Source organism: Ambystoma mexicanum, chromosome 6q (assembly GCF_040938575.1).
Source record: "Ambystoma mexicanum isolate Mex_15411 chromosome 6q, UKY_AmexF1_1, whole genome shotgun sequence".
In the NCBI taxonomy this organism is placed as follows: Eukaryota; Metazoa; Chordata; class Amphibia; order Caudata; family Ambystomatidae; genus Ambystoma; species Ambystoma mexicanum.
The window spans coordinates 815,349,745-815,374,278 of record NC_090937.1 but is presented as its reverse complement, the minus strand read 5'-3'; the positions used below and the strand labels follow the sequence as shown (position 1 = coordinate 815,374,278).

Below are 24,534 nucleotides of genomic sequence, written 5' to 3'. Positions count from 1 at the left end.
TGAAAATACACGGGCTGATTCATGGAATAAATGTGCGCCGAACAGGGGAGCACAAGCGGGAAAATCACAGCGCAAACGTGAAAATCGCAGCGTACGCGTGCCAAAGCCACGCACATCGATCCACGGAATTAAGTGCGCGTGTAAATCCTGGGATGTGCGCTAAAATCGTGGTTGGCGCACGCGGGCGCACACGTCATTAAACGGCATGTGCTACGCGCACAGGGAAAGCGCAAATAGCGCAGCGCACGCAACAAAAGTGGGTGTAACGCGGGGCGTAACATGTGGAATGGGGAACAACACGTGAAAATGTAGGCATTACGGGGGAAATACAGGAGGTAAATGCCTGCAACGCCCACACGCGCGCCAACAACACGTATTCATGGAATCGAACAGGGGAAAGGCGTGCGCCAAAAAAGACACGCTAATCCGGAAACACGTACACCAGCAGGAAGCAGGGTAAGTGGGCCCACGTAGCATAAAAGTGCACGCAAACAACAAACAAGCTCAGACGCTACGATGAATGTACCGTTCCTCGGAGCAGCAGTCGGCGGACACCGCAGGAGAAGGAGGATAGCCAGGCCCCTCATTTTTTTACCCAGGGCCAGCCTTTTTCGGATGCCTGATGACCAGGTGTATGGGAGGTACAGGTTTCCACCGCACATAATCCTAGAACTGGTCAGGGAGTGGGAGGATGACCTCACATCAGCGACCCTGTGCTCCCAAGCACTGAGCCCCTTGGAAAAGGTGCTCAATGTACTGCACGTCTTGGCTACTGGGTCATTTCAGCGGACAAGTGCCATAGTGGAGGGGGGGTGTCACAGGCCATGCAGTTATGTTGCCTACACCAGGTGTTGCCCATCATGACTACACGCCCCTCAGTCCGCAGGCACATATACATGCCCAGAACACCTGCAGAAAGGCAGGCTGTGGTCCAGGACTTTTACTGGGTGGCACACTTCCCCAAAGTGCTAGGTGCCATTGATTGCACCCATGTGGCGCTACGTCCTCCCAGGGCCACTGAGCACATATATCGAAACCGCAAACACTGGCATTCAATCAATATGCAGGTTGTATGTGATGCCAAGGGAATAATAACTTCAGTATATGCCAACTATCCAGGGCAAGCCATGATAGTTACATTTTCAGAATGTCAGCCCTAAACCGGGACCTGGAAGCTGGCCGGCATGGCGACACATGGCTAATTGGTGAGTATAAATGCCTCTGCGCATGCATGTCAGAAAGTGAGAAAAGGGAAAACCCCACTAATGAGAACCATAATCACCTCCCCAGGGGACAGTGCCTACCCTCTGAGCACCTACATGATGACGCCAATTCGGAACCCGGGGCATAGTGGAGCGCACATTCGGAGTGCTCAAGTCACGCTTTCGCTCCCTTGACCGCTCTGGTGGGCAGCTGCTATACACGCCCCCAGTAGTGTGCAGGATCATAGTGGCAGCATGTGTCATGCACAATGTTGCAACACGCCGGGGCGTGCCGGTGGACATCGTGGTGTCCCCACATCCCCAACCACATGCACGGCCGCTGCACATGGGAGGTGAAAGGGCATGTGGTGAGGCAGCCCTAACCAGCTTGTGGCAAATTACTTCACCTAAAATCACACCCCTGCGGAGTGCACACAGCCCTGGCACATACCAGCTGAGAATCAATGATGATGGTAAAAGAGACAGTCAATTGTCACAACCATACCAGCCTGAGATTGTTCACCTGGAAGTGTTACATTGTGTGCATCCCTACCTACTCAAAGACATCCGATGCTGTGTCACAAAAAGACACACATTCATGCAGCATGAAAGATTACCCCCCTGCAAAATACCACATCAAAATACTGCCATGTCACCCAACCCCTCCCCATCTCAGCTACCCAACACACCATGGCATAGCATGCAATGTGAAAGCAACTAAATGAATGCACAACACATGACACAAGTGTCACAAAGTGCAACGTTCCAAATGTAAACAGTCCACAGACAATATGCTCTCAGTAATCAATAAGAAACACCACACATGAACAAATACTTACCAGCAACACAATACAACAGTACAGGAAGAAAGCATGGCAACATAAGACAGGAAAAAATCAAAGTAGTGCAAGTATCACAACCTGACCAAGGCAGCACATCGACCCCTTCCAACTGCAGGGTGTTGCTGTCAGGCAAATGTGTCAGTGTACTGCATACAACATGAACTGCATCTGCAAAGGAGATGGCCTTGTGAAGACATGAAGAACCTACATGTAAACAAGGAGAAAGACATGGATGCAGGAGCACATATCAATACACCATGCATTGTAGAATCCAACAACAATACCCACTAGGGATGTACACACAGTTTTGACTACAGACTGCCCACACAACTCATGAGAGCCCAATGTCACTGTGTAAGTTACTGTCACCTGGTCACACCCTTTGCAAGCCCATGGAAAGGGGAAGCAGGAGGGGTGTTTGTGTCAGGAAACCAAGCATCTAACCCAAAGACAGGACAAGCCTGCATGTGCCCAGCTGGAATACACAATGGATGCCCATGGGAGCCACACAAAGCAACACACTGTAAAAAAAAAATAGAAACATTTTTTAGAAAAAATGACCATGTGTGGACTGGGCTGGGGGAGGCCACCCAGGAGGCACGAGTTACAGGGTGCATCCCAACACCCACATGCATGGATGGTGGAAAAAAAAATACCTCCATGGGCTCATGGCCTGCACGGCTATGCTACAGTGGGAGAACTACCGTCGCTCTCTTCACCCTCTGCTGCTACATTAGGAGGTGGCCGTGATATAGGAGGCAGCCAACGCAAAGCCCTGGTATGGTCCTCCCTGGCAGCAAGCATGCAGGTCTGGAAGGTTTGGTTCTGCAGGATAATGGTACGGAGATCCCCATGCAGCACCTCATGGGTTGCCTGAATTTCTGCATGCATGGCCTCGCGTGATGCCCGAATCTCCGCACGGGTTGCCTGGAGCTCAGCTGAGAGTGAACGTGTGAGCTGCTTCAGCTGCTGTTCTGACCTAAAATTCCGGGAAGCCTCAAGTTCACTCAGAGTATCTCTGAGGAACCTGTGTTCTAATCTCAGGGCTTCCCTGTGGGCCTGTGACTCTACAGAAATGGCTTCACGCAGAGCCTCCAGTCCAGCCCGTCGGTCCCTGTTGGACACCAACATGTCCTCCTGTGTGAGTGGCAAATGGAGTCTGTTGCCTGCTGCTGGAGCTCCATCTGCCTTTCAGGGGGGAGAATGGAAGTGGCCACCCTATCCATTGCCTGAGCCATCATTTCACACAATGCTCCCTGTTGTGCTGCAATGCTGTACATGGAGTTCTCCCACACTGTATTGCCTGGTGGTGCATGGCCACCGCGTTGACGGGCAACACACCTGTTTGGGGCAAGGCGATCTGCACGTTGCTGTGATGGCACTGCCTGAGGCTGCAGGACTGCATTCCTCCTTTGATCAGCTGGCCCAGGAACAGGAGCAAACATTGTGGAGTGTGACCCTGCATCCGTAACAGCCACAGGCGGACTTTCCAACACTGACATCCCCATAGAGGGGTCTCCCCCTGGTGCAAGTGGGTTGGACAGAACAGCATCCCTGCCAGAAACACTCACCTGCGATGGCACATATGTCTCACTGTCCGATTCAGCACCTGAATCATAGAGGTCTGCGGAGGTATACCCAGAGACACCCGTGGACAGTATGGTCTGCAGGAGGAATGGGTTTTCACCCACCACCACCGCACGTCCTCCACTGGTGCCCGGTTGTGGCTGATATTCCTCCTGGGTCTGCACCCTCCCCTCCTCCGCAACAGCATCAAGTGCCTCATCACCTGCAAAAACATGACAGACAACAAATGGAAACAGGCATGAGCACCATAGCACACACATAGGCCTGACGAGACAGAGATCCAGTACATTAATTGCACATGTCCCACATGAATATAACTCTGTCATGCATGCACTGTCAACGAGTTGCAATGGGAGGCAAAAAGCACACACTGAGGACTCTAAGATGGAAAAGCAACACATGTACAGCATGCTGGATTGCACTGGCAGCACACATTAGCCTGTGAGTGGCATGTCCAATACACATACATGACACATGCCATCACACAGATGTCATGTAGCATAGCCATGGTACATTTGACAACTACAGCCATATGTTAGTGAATGAGTACTGTCACCCATCCATGTGAGATGGACATGATGAAATGAAACATGCAAAATAGTGTGACAAACTACGCATGTGCCACACACTGCAACACATCCATTGTTCAATTATACAGTGATGGCAGGCAGATGGATACATCAATGGTTGGTCACTTCAACATGACAGAAGACAACAGTCATGTTCTACATACAAACAGGGCCCAAAAATGATTGTGAGCAGGCCATTACTCAATCAGCCTGAATGGTTAAATCATTCCCATAACAAGGTAATACATGTGGGCCATTGTGGGGTGTAATCTATGACAGAAGCATGTCACATATGTGGCAGTAGGGCAGAAAAATGCATCGTAAAAATGGCAAGGATTGAAACAATCAGGCTGAATGAACAGGAAAACATTATGAACAATGTTGTTGCAAGATGACAGTTGAAGGGCAACTGCAGTAATCTGGTGCAAATTGGCTACTGTGGTCAGAAGGGATACTGTCATACCCAAACCCAAGTCCGGGGAATGGTTTGGAGGAAGCACATGGGTGACCCATACCAGTCATGACTACACACCCTCACCTGGCACTCAATCAGAACACATCACCCAAGTAACATACACATGGATTACACACACATGCATGGGCACTAACCGGACAATGCTTCAAAATCTGGTAGGTCTCCCACGCCTCAGATCTGTTCCTCTGTGACGAAGGTTCCAGCGACACACTGTTCAGTGAGTTGGTCGTCCTCTGGTGGAGACCCACCGACAGTCACCAGAGTAGAGGCATGATTGGAAGCCAGCTTGTTCTTTGCTCTGCGTTTCAGATCATTCCGCGGCTTGTAGCAATCATCAGCTGTGCGCCTCACAAATCCACGGGCACTAATGTGGTCCGCGATGGTCTGCCAGTGGGCCCTACGTTGAGCAGGCGTAGTCTTGCACCCTGCAGTCACCACCATTTTGCGGCTGTGTGCCAACACATAGGCCACAAGTGCATCTAGTTCGGCGTCATTGAAGCTAGGCTTCCTTGACGTGCCGGAGTGTGTAGCCGTGTCTGGGGTCCCAGCCTGTAGTGCAAGAGCACGCTTCTTCTTCTTGGAAGGTGGTGCGGATCCTGAGTGGCTTATGCCGCTCTGGTTGGTAGGGGCAGAAGGGCAGGTGGACTGGGTACTTGAAGTTTGCAAAGGCACAATGACCAAAGGTCTCGGTGCAGGCATTGGCTGAAGGGTGATGTTGGCCTGACAAACGTCGGTGTGATGGACTTGGACCGACACTGTCCCGGCTGGGAGACTCGGAGCTGGGGTGGATTGAGCTGCAGCTGCCCCTGCAGCCTCCTCATCCTGGCTACTTGGGGCAGCAGATGACATTTTTGCCCCAGATCCACGTGGCCTGGTGACAGCAACTTTCACCGCCACACGTGGCTTAGAGTTGGTGACCTGGAAGTCAGCCTGGGAGTCATCCTGTGTCGGTTCAGTTGACAAAATGGGCCGGTTAACAAGGGCTGAGCTGGGATGGTGTCAGCTACATTTCCCACAACCACTGGGGGGGGCATAGTTGGCCCCGATTGGTCCTCCACACACTGGCCTCTTGAGGCACCCTGCACATCCTGGCCACGTCCCCTATCATGGCCACCTTTTGGAGGTCAGCCACCTTTTCCTCCCTTACTGCTTGGTCGCCACCCAACCATGGCACTGATGTTGTTGTGTGTATGGGAGTTGCAGTAAACAATTGTCCTGGGCAATTGGGATGAAAGGGTTAGGGTACTAGATGGAATTTCGTACCCTAGTGCTCTAGCAAGGCTGTCTGTGACCCCTGGGGGAAGATGATGGGTCACGCAACACACAGGCACCCCAAAAACAAAAGTAAACATGCACACAACCCCCGGTAGACCACGTGCGTGGAAAAAGGAACCCACACTACGCTGTGGCACCCAGAAACACAAAAATAAGTGTATGCGTGTTACATGCAGCCTACAATGACCTCTGAAGGGGTACGCGACACACGGGGCAACCACAGTTGGAAAATATGTGCGCGACTCACCGTCTGCCTGGAAAAAGACGCGCGTTGGCCACACCCCCGCCAAAAGAAGAAATGAACGCAGTCTGAGGAAACAGGGAGTATGAACTGGAACCGTTGTGAAGTAATCACGTGTGAACCGACAAGAATCACCCACTCGCTCTCCACAAAAAGCACGTACAAGAAAATGGCGTCCTACATGTACCTTTTAAGCCAGCCCACACGTGCAACGTCACTTAGGCGCCTACACGCTAAGGGCCTTTCCTCCAATCACATGCAGTTTTTTCACGTGTACAATTAACATGCACCCGTGTTGTGGGAAATGCCAGTGCGTCTAACGTCACAGGCGTGCTTACACGCTGAGGGCCTTTCCTCGAATTACACGCTAACATGCTGTTTTTTCACATGCCAAATCACTCCGTATCAAGCTGGCCACGCAACAACACACGGAAGACCACGCTCCTGCCCAGAAGGCCGAATTACTGCCCCCCAGAGCACCGAGCACACTCCCACCTGCCATCTGCTGCTGCCTGCTGGCAACGTGCCCTGCTATTTGGTGCCTGCACGTCAGCCATCTGCAGGGGTACAGTTGCTGTGACCACCCCCGCTGGAACAGAAGACTCCTGACTGGAGTACCATCTTGCTCCACAGCCCAGCCCCAGGACCCAGAAGAGGATCTGGACGGACATCGTGGCTGCCATCAACGTGGAGGAGATGGCAGCCCGCGATTTGCAACACGTCCGGAAGCGCTGGAAGGACTTCAGGTCCAGGACCCTCAGCAAGGCCCGGCGTCTCCTGAAGGCAAAGCATGCAAAGGGGCACTGGGTCCGCCTTACCAACATGCAGATGAGGGTCCTGGAACGTATAGACCCAGCGCTCCACCTCCAGGTCCTTGGGAGGCAGACGTGTCCGGAGTCGAGCGCTAAGTGTGCATGCATACTGATTGGATGCTGTGCATGTTGAGGTGTGGCAGGTGTGTGCAGGTTGCACATATGTCTTGGAAGGCCCATGTATGGATGTCTATGTACAAGGACACGAGCCTGCCGCATGAGAGTCCAGTCATGTGTGAGGCACATCAATGGTGTATGTGTACAAAAGCATTATGGCCAAATGCATGTTGGGGTGCACACAGGTTTACATATCTGTGTATGTACCATGGCATGGTTGGGGTGTGACACATGGATGCAGGTTCCACCTTCATGTGTGTGCATGGTGTACATGTGTGTGTGAGGGTATTTGACATGTGTGCCACTGTGATACACCATGGATGCATGTGACACTGACATGTAGGAGGCTGATTGGCAGATGTGACATGGATGCCGAGGATTTCACTGCAACAGATGGTGTAGATGTACAGATGCATGTACGTCTGGTGGCGTGTGTGCATGTGTTTGCCAATCTCTGTGTTTCATGTGACGTCAGGCTAACCTTCGGATGGTCATGGTGTTGTATTTGTATGGATGGTGCTGGCTGCTGCAACATTCCTGTTCATTTGCGCGTGTGTGTTGCTAGAAATGATATGTGTGTTGGGGAGTGTGAGGCCATGTGGGAAGTTTGAGACTGCCATTCATCTGCAACTGTCATGTGTGTATCAGACCATTGTACAGTGCCCTGATGCCTGTGTTCTGTCTCTCCCTGTCTGCAGCATCAACTGATGAAGAGGGCGGAGACGGTGCTGTGGAGCACACAGGCAGGGATCCCACCGCCAGCCGGAGAGGCAAGGCCCAGCTCCCCTCCCAGGTTGCCATCTCGTCGGGGAGTGAGGAGTCTGGTGCCGCCTCCGCGGCCGCAGCTGCCGGGGATAGGTCCAAGAGGCGGAGGTCGGAGGTGGACTCCTCGGCAGCAGAAGGGGCAGCTGAGACCCCACAGGGCCCTACGGAGGAAGATGGCACGGCGTCATCCAGGTTGGAGGCGGGTTTGGTTGAGGAGGAGGCCGTGGAAGTCACACACACGGGGCCTGGAGGGGGGCATTCCACTGGTGCCAGTGGTGCAGTCCAGGGGCATGGACAGGAGGCAGCACAGGCCGCCGCGGAGGTGCCTGTGTGTAATCCTGTTCCCGATCCTGTGACTGCATCATCCGGCACCAGCAGGGATGCCTTCGTCCAGACCAGTTTTCAAGGAAGGGATAGCCGCACAACAAGTGGCCTTCCTCTCCCTGCGGACGCGGCAATCCAGGACCGGATTGAGCCTGTCCTGGGTGGGGTGTCGTTGCGTGTTCGTGACATTCGGAATGACGTGCGGGGTTCTCGCGAGGACAGCGCATGTCATTTCGAATGTCTCGAAGACCGCGTCAACCTACTAGGCGGGGTCACCAGTGCTGGGTTCCTCCGTGTGCTGGAGCTTCTGCCGACCCCCTCCTCAACTGAACTCCCTATGCGCCAGTCGTCCTCCATGCCATCTTCCTGCCCAAGTGTCACCGGGGCAACCTGTGGAGCTGTCCCTGACCCAGCAGCCAGGCTGGTGGAGGACACATCTTTGCCACAGTCGGGAGTCGGAGGTCCAGCAGGGGTGGCTACCCCAACAACTGGACCCCAGCAGGTGGATGTCATGCAGGCAACAGCGGCAGGGCACATGCACGGCAGCAGCAGGCTCAAGGTGGGAGCAATGATGTCTCAGGGCCAACAACATCAGATGGGCAGGCATCGGCCGGAGGGCAGGAGGACCCTGGATTGCAAGTGTCTTCCGTGTGGCAGCAGTTAGGCCAGGCCATAGATGCGGAGCGGGGGTGGGCGGAAGAGGCACGGCTCACAATGGTCAAGGCGGAGAACTCCATGCGCAGGGTGCTGAGGTGGGTAGAGTGCCTCGAGGCAATTCGCAGGGAGTTGGAGTTGAACATGGCATTGTCCCTGCGAAACCTCAGGGACATGGAAGAGGCCCGCCTCCAGGACATAGACCAGGAGTTCGATGATGCCCTGGCCCGGGAAATCAGAAAGTGAGCCATCGGACTAGCCTGCCCCCCCCATTGTATATAGTTTGTAGTGTTGGGTTTCATTTTCATTTTCATTTATTTTGGGGTGATTGGACTATGCCCCACACCTTTGTATATAGTTTTTTTTCTTAGGTAGTTTTTTGGATAGGTTTCATTTCTTTCGTTGGGCTCATGGACCCTGGATGAAATCGGTGTACATAGTTGAACAATGGATTATGTGAGGATTTTATTTTATTAATCACCATGGATTTTTCAATTTACGTTTCCTTTGGATTTCATTTGGTGGACCGTGAGATTGGACAAATTTTGCTTTTCATCACTTTGGATTGGTTCTTCATATGTTTTTTTATTCTGTTTCGGACATACATTTCATTTCATGTTTGAAATATGTTTTATGCTTTCATTTCATTTCATTCATTTTGTTCATAATACATTTTTATTTCTTACTTCCATGTGTGGTATTCGCTCATTGGGTTACTGCATGTGAAAAAATGGATTTAGACAATCACTGGCACCCAGTGTGTGTGTGTGAGGGACATGTTTTGATGTGCATAGTTGACTTTCGGTTTGTGTCATGGAATAGCCATTTCAGTGTGGGGTGGATTGGGGACTTGATTGCCTCTCAAGACTGGGGTGGCGTGCTGAGGGATTTTGGTGGACATGAGGCCCATGATTGTGCATCTTTATGACGTGTTGGGGAGGACATGAGTCAGGGCCTGCTGGCAGGTGCCCGTCAATGCTGGGTGGGTGGGGGTGCAGAGGGACATGAGTCGGGGCCTGCTGGCAGGTGCCCGTCAATGCTGAGTGGGTGGGGGTGCAGAGGGACATGAGTCGGGGCCTGCTGGCAGGTGGCCGTCAATGCTGGGCGGGTGGGAGTGCAGGGGGACATGAGTCGGGGCCTGCTGGCAGGTGCCCGTCAATGCTGGGTGGGTGGGGGTGCAGAGGGACATGAGTCAGGGTCTGCTGGCAGGTGGCCGTCAATGCTAGGTGGGAGGGGGTGCAGGGGGACATGAGTCGGGGCCTGCTGGCAGGTGGCCGTCAATTCTGGGTGGGTGGGGGTGCAGGGGACATGAGTCGGGGCCTGCTGGCAGATGACCGTCAATGCTGGGTATGTGGGGATGCAGGGGGACATGAGTCGGGGCCTGCTGCGAAGTGCCTGTCCATGCTGGGTGGGTGGGGGTGCAGAGGGACATGAGTCGGGGCCTGCTGGCAGGTGACCGTCAATGCTGGGTGGGTGGGGGTGCAGGGGGACATGAGTCGGGCCTGCTGGCAGGTGGCCGTCAATGCTGGGTGGGTGGGTGTGCAGGGGGACATGAGTCAGGGCCTGCTGGCGGGTGACTGTCAATGCTGGGTGCAGGGGGACATGAGTCGGGGCCTGCTGGCATATGCCCGTCAATGGTGGGTGGGTGGGGATGCAGAGGGACATGAGTCGGGGCCTGCTGGCAGGTGGCCGTCAATTCTGGGTGGGTGGGGGTGCAGGGGAACATGAGTCGGGGCCTGCTGGCAGGTGGTCGTCAATGCTGGGTGGGTGGGGGTGCAGGGGGACATGAGTCAGGGCCTGCTGGCAGGTGACCGTCAATGCTGGGTGGGTGGGGGTGCAGGGGGACATGAGTCGGTGATCACTAGTGGGAGGTGACATGTGGGCTGGCTGGGGGGCATGCCCATGGTGGACGGGCTGCCTGCGGGACATGACCAGGGGTGCAGGGTAGTCCCCTGTGGTGTGGGCTGCCTGCAGGGGCTGGGGAGGGGGTAGAGGGCACACCTGGGAGGACCCACACTGCCAATTCACGTGTGTAACACCCCGCGCACCTCACTGGATACACGTACCCCGCTCTGCAAGCGAAATGGCGTGTGGTAGTACCCGCGCACCCCTCAGAATACATGTACCCCGCTCAGACAGCGAAATCACGTGTGAAAGTTCCCACGCATCCCAGAAATACACGTACCCCGCCCGCCCAAGGCCTATCACGTGTGAGACTCCCCGCGCACCCCACTGGATACACGTACCCCACTCTGCAAGCGAAATCGCGTGTGAAAGTTCCCACGCAGCCCTTAGAATACACGTACCCCGCTCTGGAAGCGAAATCGCATGTGGTGGTACCCGCGCACCCCTCAGAATACATGTACCCCACTCAGACAGCGAAATTGCGTGTGAAAGTTCCTGCGCACCCCAGAAATACACGTACCCCACTCGCCCAAGGCCTATCGCGTGTGAGACTCCCCATGCACCCCACTGGATACACGTACCCTGCTCTGCAAGCGGGAACGCGTGTGGAAGTACCCGCGCACCCCTCAGAATACACGCACCCCGCTCCGACAGCGAAATGGCTTGTGAGAGTACCCGCGCACCCCTCAGAATACACGCACCCCGCTCAGACAGCGAAATGGCTTGTGAGAGTACCCGCGCACCCCTCAGTATAAACGTACCCCGCTCAGACAGCGTAATCGCGTGTGATAATTCCTGCGCAACCCAGAAATACAAGTACCCAGCTCGCCAAAGGCCTATCGCGTGTGCAACTTCCCGGGCCCCTCAGGAATACTCGTTCCGCGCTCGCGCGATTGCAGTGTAGCAAAAATGTCCTGGGAAATCGTATGGAAGGAGTGTTATTCAGAGTTGTATGCAATTGTCTATATCCATCCCCTAGTAAGCTATTCTATTGGACTCACCGGTTGTCCATTCCTACGGAGAGTAATTCATATATGAGATTATTAAGACATGTGAGTTCTATTGCTTTTAAAGAACTAACCACAGATTGTAGGTGTTTCAGCCAGGAAGTGTACCCAAAGTGTTGAAATTCATTAAACCACACTCAAAGGGTGTACGATATACAGGAAGGATGGGGTACTTAGGCACAAGGGCTAGTCTTGGCAAGTACATTCACGCAAATCCAAGATGTGCCCTTTCATAACTCTTCTGGAATTAACATTATCATTTGTTAGCCAATTGGTGTTTAAGGTCTTAATGCATTGTAGAGAATTGTAACGAGCTCTTCTCAGTGTATACCTAAATATGTATATATTTCACTAGAACACAATCCCCCATCTGCCCTCTATTGCCGTCATGGGCGTAACTGGCTTGGCAACCTTTACTTCAGATGTCATGTCCCCGCAACATTTTCAGCAAAGTTACTCCACTGATTGCCGTCCAGTATAGCATCTTTTCCCAGCTTCAGATCAGCCCATGTAACAATTGTTGGCTGTCTGACTCCCTTCATATCTCACGTGGAGCTCTAAGCGTGACTATTCTATCAGTCTCCACGTCAAACCATTACAAGATTGCATGCAAAAACAAATAGGGCTGCATGACTAGTCTTCACACTGGGCACATTTGACCATACCTCGAAACCCCTGATATAACTTTCTCGGGTGCCAATTCAATAGCGAATCACTGTCAAAACTCTATGGGCCTGATTTACAAAGCGTTTGTCAATGGGAGTTTCCTTTTTTTTGTTAAACCCATTGAAAAACGATTTTGTAAATCAGGCCCAATGCATTACCCACATAATATTGTCGGACCCTGTCCCGGAAAGCCTAATTGACTGATGTATGCACTGCACCGCCTCAAGGAATCTCCATTTGGCATATGAAAGCAGAAGCCTTAAACCTCCCTCCATAAGGAAAAATCGCAGCAAGCAAAGATTCACTCACGAAGGCCCTGATCACTGAAAAATATCCTCATTGAAATGAGACTGGAACCAAATCACTCCAGCTCAGAAAAGCCCTTAAAACAATATTGCCGTCACACTTCTTTCGCTGGATAGGGGAAAAAACGGTAGTCTCGCAGCAGTCATGTATCCGAACCTTTCTGACTCTCCTCGTGCACCGGTGTGTGTATATCCCTCTCTGTCCGCAGTTTCGACCACCCTGATTATTCTCCTTTTAATCACAAACCACACAGATTAATCTGTAACTGAGCATTTTGTAACTCTCCTGTGTATCTAGTACTCAAAATACAACACTCAGCTGCTTTTAACATTTATCATCTATTTATTTTCTCTTTAAACCTGTCTTTTCCTCCCCTCCTACTGCTTTTCAACCCTTCCCCATCTTGTGTCCCTCCCCACCTTTACTTTTTTGGCTCTCTAAAGTTTCTGCGTCTGTGTGTGTTATATCCCAAAACCCAATAGACAGAAATTAATAATTAGATGCATACATACAAAATAATTAACTAAACAAGGCGCAAACAGAGCAAAAAATCGGATTTACCACATAAGTGGTCGTTGTGAGGAAGCACCATTAGATGGCACTATACTCAATCTTTACAAAACAGGACTCAATTTGCCACTGCTGGCTGTCTGGACCATGAATGCACGCACAAAACACATTTAGATATAAATATAAAACACAATACTGAACCTTACAATTGAGAGAGATCCTTCAAATCTTTCAATAAGGATGGAGAAAATGTTTCTATTTTGTTGTCAGCCAAATCTCTGCGAAAATGACATGATATAGTTAGTAATAAAAGTGCAGACGTGATAACACCATGTAAACATTTCAAATTGTTTTTTGCAGGATGACGAAATTATACTGCAATGAACTTTCATGGGAGTCTCAGCCATTGGTGCAGCCAACCATCTCAGCCACAGCTCCTTTCACCCGCAGGGACAAATCAAGCACCTGTTCATACAGTAAGGTGGCAATTCACAAAAGCGTTTCCTTTTGGTAGCAGAGCGAGGGAGCCCACACCAATAAATTGGGGTTCGGGGGGGAGGGGGCTGTTGGGAGGGGGTTGTCCCCCTGTAATTTCTTTTAAATAATGGGTTATAATGATACATTTTAGAGCACACTTTTTTGCAAAATTGGGTAAAAAGCCAAACAGTTTGCAATTGGTTTTTAGGGCAACTCATGAAAAGATCCAATAGATGCAAGTCACCAGCAGTGCACAGGAGCATTTCTGCAACACATTTTCATGATGCCTTTGCAAACAATATGTGCTAGTATAAAACATTTTCACACTGGTTTGGCCCATATATTTCCATGCTGACTGCACCATTATACCCTAGTATTCCCATATAAGAACATACTCATATTTGATTTGCGACTACAATATAACAGAGCTCTGATTAAGACTTAATTCTGTGGCAACACCTAGTGATGTTGCTCTGAGGGTGGGGAGACGGACTTGTGCTAAGCCCCACAAGCCAGTCGGGCGTTCCTCAGTGCTCGGTGGGGTCTGTGTTGCTGAACTACTCACAGACTACACAGCCATAGGTACTGCATCACAGACGGACTGGTTGTTCTTTTTTGCTCTGTGATTATTTCTGATATCGGGGCATATGCGTATATAACAGTATGTCAAAGAGGAAAGAGCCTTTTGCTTTGTCCTCTATGCCATCAAAAAGTAAACCGGACTCCTCCCTGATATCACTGATGGAGGCAGAGTCACTAATAGAAGAAATTGAGACAGTACTCTCCGATTTAAGCGAAGACGACCACAGAGCTAAAGGGGAAAAATTATCAATGGACTCTAAAACCCATGTGACAACACTACGAGCCCAGGAGATTCTACCCTCTAATATGTTTGAAATACCCAGCCGGGGTGGGTAGGAGGCGGGTAGAAATGTTCAAGTAGTGGCAGCCACGCATTGTGCAGTTCATCCGGCAATGACCTTTGAGAACACATTTCCTATTCTATCGGAGCTGGACAAGGCAGTCTGGGGTGAGGAACTGCCAGTACAGAGATCAAGTGATAGTTTCCCAAGAAATGGCAATATGGCGCCCATTGTCGGTTTCCAAACCAACCAATGATGTCGGAAGCGTGCCCAACCTTTATGGCATCCATCCACCCAGATGGAGTATAATGGAGGCGAGGGTGAGATATTGGGGAGGAAGAATTGCTATAGGTGCGGCAATCTCATTGAACAGTTGCTTTTGATAAAGAAAGGTTTTGATTAAATATTGGATCTTTTTTAAGTTTTCAATGCCATAATGAAGGAAGTATTTTGCATGTTAAAAAAAAGGGACACTGGGCTGCATTGAAATGTACAAGCCGGGAACATGCCAGAGTACCACCCATCTACAGCTGCATAAGAGTGGCACAGTTTGCCCAGACGGCACTACTCAGTTGGAAGCTTGCAATTGAAATCACCTAAGAAAGTGCTGTTATCTGGTGCTAATAGTGAACGACTAGGGGAAAAGTTGTTTAAAGGTATGACTCATTCATTCATTCATTTATTCATTAATTCATTCATTCATTTTGTGCCATAATTATGGTACAACATGCTTTTGGTTGAACGCCCTCGGAGGGACCAGAGTCCCAAAATTTGGGAGAATTTTGGAGGTGCTATTATTATGCATGTGTGCATTTCAGTCATTAACGTTATGCAAGGGTGGCCAAGACCTGCTAGTCACCCATGTCTAAATGGAGTGTGTATGGACAAAAGGGGGGATTGTGCTTAAGGAAATAGAGGTATTATTTCTGAATTAAAAAAAATGTATTTTGTGTTTTCAGTACACATGGTACAATTACACAGTTTACTATATCTAGACAGCTAAAAACGTGGAAGAAACAGTTTTAAATAAAACATGCAAAAATAAAGAAAATCAACCTCAAACTTTAAAACATTCCTTATAATCTACACATCTCTAGTTGGGTCACTAAAAGCTCTCTGACCAATGCTCCTGTCTACCCAATTAAAACATTAGATTCTGCCATACATCGAGGTCACCCTGGACCTTAACATTAATTATTTTGGAAAACATTTCGATCAATATTTGAAATTAAAGCTATAGTGAGAGAAAGCTGAGAACACGTCATTAGCCTCTGCCACAAATCGTTGGTGAAACTGTAGAGGTTGAATGAATAAAAGGCTCAAATGTCCGTATTATCTGATTTAGTATCAATGGGAAGTGTAGGACTAGATGTAGTGAGGTCTCTATACATTCACCACATAATCTACATTATCGCAGTTCCTTTGGAATACCCAGTTTAGGACCAATAACCTCAAGAGTAGGCAGACAATTAAGTCTAAAATTGAGATACCAGTCACGAAATTTAGCGAACGGAAATTTAAACAACTAAACAAATGATACAATCACACTGCGCATGTTCACCAACCGTTTTTATGTGAAAAAAATCAGTAAATTGGTTTCAGCCGACACATGTTTCGAGCACAGCTCTTCTTCTAAGGTTATCTACCAATTTATGTACTACATCATACAATTATTGTCATTTGTTTGAAGCCTATCAATCGTGTAATTTAGATGAAACACATTGATGAAATACATTTTCAAAACAGTATTGTGAGAGGATTATCCCTAGTGCTATGGAGGTCTATATGGCCCTTGCAGTGACTGCCTCAGTTTATGGTGTGGAAATATGGGGACACTGTAAGTCAAATGCACTGCAAGTTAAAGAAAATAAGATCTTAAATAGGCTGCTTCCTTTTAGTTCTCGTTCACTATCAACGAGGATGGAATTGGGGACACTGGGTATTAACTATACTAGGAAACCTAAACCCCTTCTCTATTGGACTAAAATTTGGAATAGTGAGAACCTCTCACCAAGTCGCCTAATACTAAAGGATTTTTTGCAACCCCCCAGTGAAAAAGATAACCCCTATTCGACTCTCGGGACTGTGGGACAACCCTTTCTGTTACGGTCCATGCACCAAGGGCAGGGTAAAAGAGGCCTATAAAGAATGGGCATGCGACATGGCTTTGGAACAAGGTGTGGGTGCATGTTTTACAAGTGGTTATTTAGTGTTTAAAGGTACAACCAAGTTCAGAAGGTTACCTTGATCTGTTGAAGGTTAATGAAAGGAATCTTCTCCTGAGACTGAGGGCCTCATTACGAGTCCAGCGGTAACCCTGACGGTGCTACCGGCTGGTTGCCACCGGACACGTAAAATTTCACTGCTGCCTGACTTCCCGGTGCCACTGGGAGATTACAGGTCTGACGGGCCGGGAAGTCAGGCGCTGGCAAAATGTAAGTCCCCATTCCTATGGGAGTGGGGACCTGGAAGCGCTGGCCCTGTTGCCAACGGTGCTGGTGCCTCTGTGAACGGTCTGCCTACCATGGCCTACCATGGCCGCTGTGCCCGGCAGGGGCAGACCTGTTGGGCACAGCGGCCACGGCAGGCAGACACGTAGTTTGCCAGTCTGGAAACAAGGGTGCCAGTGATCTTACCAGCACCCTTGTTTCCGGGCTGGCAAACTTGTAATGAGGCCCTTGGAATGTTGGCTCTTCATACCTTTGTTCCAAACTGGGGGTACAGGCCATTCTCTGAAATGCCCCCTCTGTACAGAGTAAGAAGAGACTGAGGTTAATTTTTTGTTGTTATTTCCTTTTTACAGAACAGCAAGAGCAAGATAGCTGAAACCGATTGTTTATGAAAAAAGGAACAAGGTCTGTTAAAGATGCAGTGCTACTATGTAAAGTAGCAGAATATTATCCCCAACTAAAAGGAATTGCTTCCTATTTGGTGAACGCCTGGGGAAAAAGAAACAGAGTCCTCCAGGCAAATACTTTTAATTCACATTTTATAATTGTACTTCATATTTTCAAATCTTAGGAAATGTATGCATTTCATTGATAACCAAAATGTTAAGCTTTGTCTTTCTATTGTGGTATTGATGGTGATTTTTTATTTTATTTTTCATTTTGCAATTTTATTTCGTTATTAAGAGTGGTATGTTCTAAGAATAAAATGTGAAACATTTTAAGTTTGTTATGCGTGGCTTAAAACAATATTAAATAATGTTAACTATCACAGCTCTGACTGGGTACAACCAGGTAAGGGAACTACAACAGACGAGCTACCAACGAAATTTGCTGTAGGGCTCGCTTTATGCATTTTATACTTTATACAGAGTCTTTCATCGAAACTCGCTAAAGGATTTATTAGCGTCCTTTGTAAGAGATTTATTATAGGATATGTTGTCCTGCTTTGCACCACGCACTTTATTTCAAATTCAATGGAGCAAATTGATGAATTAGTAATGACACAAGGCTTATCCCCATAATCAGTGCTTTGTATTTTATGCTATGTTGTTTAGTTTGTATTGCAATGTTTCTCCTTAGATTTGTTTGTGATATACTCTGCATCGTTTGAGTCATTTTAATGTACTTTTATTATGTATCTGAAGCATAAATGAGTTATGGATTTAATGGACAAAAGTTCAGAATAAAGCAATATTGATTGACTGAAAAATCATCTCTATTGCCAACCTAGAGAGATTGCAGGACATTGTGTGGGCAACAGTCTTCCCCCTGCGTTGCTTGGCAACCTCAGCAGCTGAGGTCTGGGTGGAGTTAGGGTTTAGGGAGGTAGCCATGGGATTGTGTGAGGGTGTTGTAGAGGGATAAAAGGGTTCCTGGCTCCCTTTTGATGCATGCACAAAGAAAGGATTCCATTACATCATGGTTAAGGGTTAGCGTACACAATAAGCATTTCTGTACATATAATTTATCATATAAATTAACTTTTGGCATGTGCACCAACACATTGTAAGGAATAATGCCATTGAATTACATTATGCTGGCTGCCAAGGCTTTCCTACCCGTCTAGATCTTCATCTGCTTACAAAAGCTGCAACAATGCAACCACAACCACAGCTCATCCCCTTCTGCGCCTTATCATGGGAAAGACATCCATCCATTCTTTCTACTACTGACCAGAGGCCATGTTTTTTTCTGAGTTTCACACAATAATGTTTGCAATTTCTGTGATTCAATTTTCATAAGTACATATTTCCATTTGTGCTTCCTCAGCAACTTACAGTTCGTCTAGTCTCCGGAGGGGGGAAAAGGAATTCTCGTTGAGAGCGCTGATTTCATTCTTTCTCAGCACCCTGGAGGGAGAGCAAATATGTTTGGATCAGTAAACCTTAGAATGAAAGACCAGGAGCTGGACTGCTAACGCATGTAACCTAGTCTATGATTATTGTAAAGTGGCATATTGCTATATTTTTGGGTTTTAGGAATGGTATTGAAGTAATGGTTGTAGAACTTACCATCACAATGAGACACAACCACAGGCGACTACTATAGTCTCCATAAAACGTTTTTGCAGTGAGAGGTTTGGGAATTCAGACATGACTCAGTGAATCCAAATTGCTGTCAGAGCCCATATTGTCACACGGTCAACCACCATTTACAGACCAGGATTCTGATTTGAACTTAAGTTAATGAACTGTTCGTAAACCCAACCGCTATAGCTCTACTTTTTTATCCTTTATTTTATTTTTAAAACACTGCCCATATTTTGACCAGCCTAAATTAAATGTTGAAGTTAGCCCAGGTGCCAACATTTAATCCAAGTTTGGTGTCATTCTGCCTGGCAGTATTTGGGCGGTGTGAGACCAATAATTCCCTATAAGAGTTGAAAAAGGCTGTATGTAACTTTGCAGAACCTTTCAGAAGAAGACCATGCCTCTGGCACGCTCCGCAACGCGTGACCACAGTCCATGCCCTCTAGACACTGCAGCGGGCAGATAGCTGCAGGGTCATAGCAGATCCCTAAAACTCCAAAGACCAGGAGAGCAATGAAAAAAAGGAACCCCTGCATAACTGGAAGGCCGTGCAGGATCAGTCTGTTGTGGCGGTGCCACTTTTCCATGCAGCGGTGCCGATCCTTTATTGCCCAAGTTCAGATTGACGCTGCCACACTTCTTGCCTCACTCTTTCCGCACTCACATATAACATAGATTAAAAGGTATCCTCAGAATATAGCATCCTACATTCCGTTGTAGCAAAGGAATTTGCCAAAGATCACACATTTCGCCCAAACCTATGCTTTTTCACATTTGTGATTTATGTGATTCGTGAATGTGGCAAGAAGGGCGGCTTGATATTACCCATCTGAATTTTAAAACAAAGACCCCAAAAAAACATGCTTTGTGGACAGATATGTAAACAATTTGCACTTACATTTTTTCGATTTTATTGGAATACATCCAGGGGTGTTGCTAGGTGTGGAAAACATCTGGAGCTATGCTAATGTCGGGGCTGTTGGGACTCGGGGCTAGGTATCCTCTTGGTTGCAACCTCTGAGTTTCTATCCGGGGCTACAGCCAAAAGACTCGGGGCTATAGCCCCCCAGCCTCCTCTGGAGACGCCTCTGCATACAACGACATGTTAGTTAGAAATGGAGCAGGCTACAGCCATTTCAAAAATCGGAGCAGCCAATTTTGCTTTATCCATTTTTCAAAAAGTTTCAAGTGTACCCTTATTTTGGGCATACACAGAAAGCTGAAAGACACAGGTATATTTACGGGAATGGAAAACCCATGCACAAACACACAGCCACAACACACACAGAAATACATCCACAAACACAAAAATGGCAGCCAGCAAATAGTTTCTCTGGATAAGAACATAACAAAAGAAAATGTATGGTGAAAGACACGGAACAAACACAACTCATGTCAGACTGCACAATAGCCACAGAAACACACACATACATGATGAAACAAGAGCTCAAAATACCAACATGAAAATGGAGAGAAACACTACAGACTACATACTATTAGTCTCTCCAACCAGACATGCACACAACGCGTGACCATACACAAATAAATGTGAAATAGTGAGAAGGTGTCTCCAAAGTATTATACAAAGGACGTTTCGAACATAAAACAGTGTACAGCGCATTCTGCGCAATTCATGGCAAGCGAAAGGGGACAGGATGGGCTGGCCCATCATAGGAGAACGCGCAGCAAGTGCGTAGGGCTGTGTTAGGACGTGAGGGGGGTAGAAGAGCATAGAGGAGCAGAGAGTGGTGGGAAGAGGGGGCAGTGGCAGATGCTCTCGGGAGTTACACAGAAAATGGACAGGGAGGTGGAGTGTAAGAGGACAGGGGTCTTATGGGTGTCCACCAAAGCAGAAGGGGTTGGGGGACAGGGCAGGGAGCGAAAAGACATCCTTTTGCAACTCCTATTGTGCGAGAGTCTTATTGCAATGGCAGTTGGGAACATGATCACTTTCGCAAGAATCACATAGACCGGATGAGAAAATGATCATAAGACACAGAAAACCCCAAAACAAATTAGACAATGAGACCTACGATCACAGACAAAGCCATCTATAGTGTTGCCAGAAGGACAAGACACAGCATTCAGGCAGAACAGTTGGAAAACACAGAAACACAATCGAAAATGAAACATACATTTTTGCAACCTATTTAGGCAACACATATGTGAAGACACAGACATATCTGGACATACAGAAAATATAAAAATGGAAGGAAATCCAGGCACGAGCATATCATAATTGGGACATTTCGATACCACAGCGACACAAAATGATCATACAGAATATAACAAGGACATGATGCGTAAAATACTCAATTTGGGGGCATACATTAAGACATCAATATTATGGGGCTATGGTCGTCACCCTACAGCAAAGGTGAAACCTAAAAACCATTGATTGTGCTGAGATTCTTTTGCTAATAATCTTTGACTCGTTCGATATGTCCGTATGACATTTCTCAAAAGATGTTTTCTGACCCAGTCCCCTCAAATTTGGTGCACATTCATGCAATGGTTTAAAAGTTTGGATCCAGTGCGGATAGAATTATAGCTGCTATCCCAGAGGTGTGCCCCAGAAAAACCGATTGGGGTAAAATAGATAATTTCAGACAGAATAAGCGGCAGCGGACTATTTCGACTGTTTTAAAGTAGTGTTTACCCAATATCCAGGCACCACTAGACCTGATGAGACTGCTTAAGCGGCAATTGCTAATGCTTTCGTCTCTGGTCTAGAGCCAAAAATACAAGCACAGCTACAGCCAATTTGTATAAGGCGGCAGGAAAAAACATGGCCTCCTCTAGTTGCAGTGGTGAATCATTGTGTCGAAAGTCAGAAACAGAATAAGGAACATTTTGAAAATAATCACTTGATATTGTAATTGCAGAACCTTCAGAAGCAGGTTTGCTGGTAGAGGAAGGGGAAGGAGAAAGCCAAATGGGAACCAGCAGGCAGCCTGGGGAATATGTAGACCCCATGGAGTGTAACTACTGTAAGCAAGTGGGACACTCGAAAAACAAATGCATATACAGGCCAGAAATAAACAATCCACCCGCTCCACCAGGACACGGTCGTTTCAGAATGCGAATGCCCCAAAGTAAGCACCTCAGCCCCGAAAAGAAGAAGAGCAATACTGAGACAGCCTAAGAGATAACCGAACTACGTAGCCTATGATATCCGTAGAACTGGAAGGACCTTATGTTTAATGTGAAGCTGACGGACAGTCTGCTCCATATTTAGCATTCAGTGGTGCTAGTAGATCAGCCATTCAATTCGTTTTTCAAGATGTTCCCTTTTCCTCTGAGACTGTGAAAGCAATAAGTATATCTAATGTTCCAGTGCTGCACCAAATCACTGAGTCTGCAGCGGCCACCGTAAGTCCAATCACTGACACACAAACATGTCTTCGCAATCCATCATCTCCTTCTCACTTGCTTGGAAGGGACTTGATATGTAAACTGAATTGCACCATTTACTGTGCCCCCCGATGTAGTGGGCCTAAGCGTCCCTATTAAGAACACCAAAGCTGTCCTAGCTACACTGCATGCTCTACAGAAAAGAAAGGCCAGTTTCACCTATAGCTGGGGATTGGTCATCCAATTTGTAAGAGATCATTAACACCATCCCTAAATCCCTTTGGTCATACATGATAACGAAGAAGGCTGTATTCAAAATACGGAACAAGTCAGGATTAAAATTGATCCATCCAGGAAGCTACCCACAGTACCCTGTGAAACCAGAAACAGAATAAGTTATTGTACCAGTTATAAATGCACTTTTGAAGCAAAAAGTTCTAGTTCCTACCACTAGTGCGTGCCTGTAATACTCTTATTTTGCCTTTCAAGAAGCCTGCAATTAATATATATGAATTCGGTAAAAGATCTGAGGATTGTAAATTCAGTAGTTATCCCAGATTTTCCAGTGGTGTTTAATCATGCTACCATCATGACTTGAATACTGCCTATTGCTACACATTTCAATGTATTCAATCTATGTTCTACATTATTTTCCATACTGATGTATCCTGATAGCCAATTCTTTTTTGGATTTTCTTATCGTGGAATTCAGTACAGGTTGACTAGGCTACCCCAGGGGTATACAGAGTCACCTACACTTTTCCTGCAGTAGTTTAAGAATGATTTAGATGATTCCAGGTTCCTGGAATGTCTGTGTTGATCCAGTATGTAGATGATTTGTTGTTAGACTCCCCATCTTATGAAGCATACAAGCAGGATACTCAGGTGCTAGTAACTGCTTTAGTTAATAAATGACATAAATCATACAAACACAAATTGCAACTGTGCAGAGAAAGGGTACACTATTTCGACATGATCTCAGCAGTTGCTCACCCATAGGGACTGATGCCCTTTAATTTCAGGGACCCTGCAGGTCTCTAGCGGTATCTTATTCAAAAATGTATTTGCATCATGGCGCGAGTGATTTTAACTCACTCCATAATAATGCAAATTTAGTGTTTGCATATGCAAAGACTCTACAAACACTTACATACGTTCCAAATACAGTAACTGTTGGTGTCCCTTATGCCCTGCACAACACTTTTAATAGGTAAAGGCTGGGGAATTAAACACCCGTGACTTCACTCATGTAGAGCTCTGTAAAAGCTTTAGGGAGACTATCAGTGACGTCACAGCCTTCAGAATCTTCGAGGCGCACTGGAAAATCCATTGCAAGAAGCATACTGAAGGCCTCTTCATGCCTCCTTCTGTTTGCCTTTCTCAGGCACAGTTTCGATCCGAATGCTGACCCTGCCTGCTGCCTGATCCAAGAACAGGAAGCAGCGCATGGCTGAAGGGCGCCTCCTGACACACGTCATCAAATGTGATGATGCCTGGAGGAAGCCCATCCTGAAGAGATCATCACCGCTGTGGAGTCATTAAAAAAATAGGAAATGTTGTGTATGCATGTTTCTGTGTATCTGTGTGAAAGAGAGTCCATTTATTTGAAAAGGAAGCGTTTGTGTGAGTAACATAGTGTTTCTGTATGACTAAGTGTTCTGGGTACGTGTGTCAATGATTGATTAAGAGAAACTGTATGGCTGCGTGACTGCTTGTGCGAAGATGTATATGAATTTGTGTACGCGGAAGGCTTGCTCTGGGGCGCGGGGTGGTCTGCACTATTGTATTAGTAGTATTGACGCAAAAGCATGACCTTTCCAAGACCTATTGCTTATTGTAATAAGGAATGATATCCAGTAGCTTCAGGTATGCCTCCTTGTCTTCATTTCTGGCAGCTGCAGCCATAGCAGTGAAAATATAGTTTTGGATTCCCCTTGGAAGTTGCAGTGCCGCATTCAGTAGTCTCCCTTGTGCTTGACCAAAACGCAATACATGTCTTTTTCCAGTTCTAATACATATGAAATCATGTTACTGAACTCTTCAAATATCTCTCTAACTCGTTGTTCTGTATTGAATCCAGCAACCTTTCTCCCCGCCCGAATG

General features: G+C 47.7%; 1 protein-coding gene across 1 annotated transcript in view; it reads right to left on the bottom strand.

Moving 5' to 3' along the window:
* RXFP1 (relaxin family peptide receptor 1) overlaps positions 1–24,534 on the bottom strand; it is a 1,623,004-nt gene that overhangs the window by 147,732 nt on the left and 1,450,738 nt on the right. Inside the window, 2 exon segments of the mRNA XM_069631337.1 lie at positions 13,464–13,535; positions 18,826–18,897. Of these exon segments, the coding sequence (XP_069487438.1) occupies positions 13,464–13,535; positions 18,826–18,897 (144 nt within the window).